This window comes from Nicotiana attenuata, unplaced genomic scaffold (assembly GCF_001879085.1).
Source record: "Nicotiana attenuata strain UT unplaced genomic scaffold, NIATTr2, whole genome shotgun sequence".
NCBI classification, from domain to species: Eukaryota; Viridiplantae; Streptophyta; class Magnoliopsida; order Solanales; family Solanaceae; genus Nicotiana; species Nicotiana attenuata.
The window spans coordinates 198,888-200,272 of record NW_017671000.1 but is presented as its reverse complement, the minus strand read 5'-3'; the positions used below and the strand labels follow the sequence as shown (position 1 = coordinate 200,272).

At 35.5% G+C, this 1,385-nt stretch overlaps 1 protein-coding gene across 1 annotated transcript; it reads left to right on the top strand.

Moving 5' to 3' along the window:
- The first annotated feature begins 532 nt into the window (after window positions 1–532).
- LOC109205128 (agamous-like MADS-box protein AGL62) lies at window positions 533–1,126 on the top strand. The gene has a single exon (XM_019367804.1). The coding sequence runs from the start codon at window positions 533–535 to the stop codon at window positions 1,124–1,126; it is 594 nt and encodes a 197-aa protein (XP_019223349.1).
- Window positions 1,127–1,385: the final 259 nt, after the last annotated feature.

Sequence of the window (1,385 nt, the reverse complement as noted above, 5' to 3'; positions counted from 1 at the left end):
GATATCCATATAAAAAAGTAGAGTAAATTTAGAATGCACAAGCACTATAAGGAAAAGAAACTTTGCTTCATAAATTGCCATCTTTTTATATATGAATATACTAAAACTTATACCATAAAAGAATGGCGTACAGCAAAACTTTTCTCACCCTCGCATAAAAGGTACTCATTATTTTTATTACTTTTCCTTAACTTCTTAACAAAATAATAACTGGTAGCTTAAGTGCAATCCAAAGATATAATTCTAATAAAGTAAAATATGTATTGTCTAATTATGATCATTTAGGATTAGCACTGACTATTAAAGAAAAGAAACAAAGAATGGGGCCCGGATTTGTTTCAAATCCTTCTAGAAAAGGAATTAATATAAAAGTGTTTGATTCCCTGGTTATTTGAATTCTTTGTCATTCAAACAATGAAATAATTTTACCGCTATAAATAAACTCTTAGTGCTGAAATCCAAAATCACCTTTCTCTTAGTTTCTAAAATCATAATTTTAGCCATGGGAAGAAAGAGTAACGGACGCAAAAAAATGGACATGGTGAAGATACAAAACGAGAGAAACTTACAAGTGACTTTCTCCAAACGACAATTTGGCCTCTTCAAGAAGGCTAGTGAACTCTGTACACTAAATGGTGCTGAAGTTGCCTTAGTGGGTTTTTCTCCTGGAAACAAAGTTTACTCATTTGGCCACCCTTCTGTGGATTTGGTCATAGATAGATTCGTCACAGAGAATTCTCAACCCAATATTGATGTTCCTAACCATCTTATTGAGGCACATCGAAATGCTAATGTTCGTGAGGTCAATATGGATGAGTTGATTGATAAAGAGGGGATTTTGGAAATGGAGAGAAGACACGGAAAAGCCTTACAAAGAACCTGGGGGGATGCTACTCCAGACGAGCGTTGGTGGAAAGCTCCAATTGAAAATCTCAACTTTTTTCAACTTCGAGAAGTGGCGGAGGCAATGGAAATGATAAAGAAGCAGTGTGAAATAGAGGCGGAACACCAGCAAAAGGTGCAAGGTATTGCATTTCCATATCGTACCCTTGGAAGTGCCTTGGCTCCTTATGGGGGGGCTACGGAGAGCTCTTCGAATGCTAGGCCATCTGAATTTCGTGGCTAGCTCAAAGCAAGGCTCCAGGATTCACCTTTGGTTCTAATAGGGCTAGTGGATCTACTTCAATTTAATAGTTCTCTAGTATTTCAACTATCATAATCGTCGTTTTGTTTTAAGTATTTGTTGTTATCTTATACAGACATAATTGATGTAGATTTAGCCATATTGTTAGCAATAGCTCGGTATGGATAAACTATCAATTAAGTTCGTACTATTTATGATTTTAATTTTATTTTCAGTGAATGAACGGTATTTATGCCTTATA

Coding starts and splice junctions, on each gene's coding strand:
- LOC109205128 (XM_019367804.1), top strand. CDS start 533: ATGGACATGGTGAAGATACAAAACGAGAGAAACTTACAAGTGACTTTC.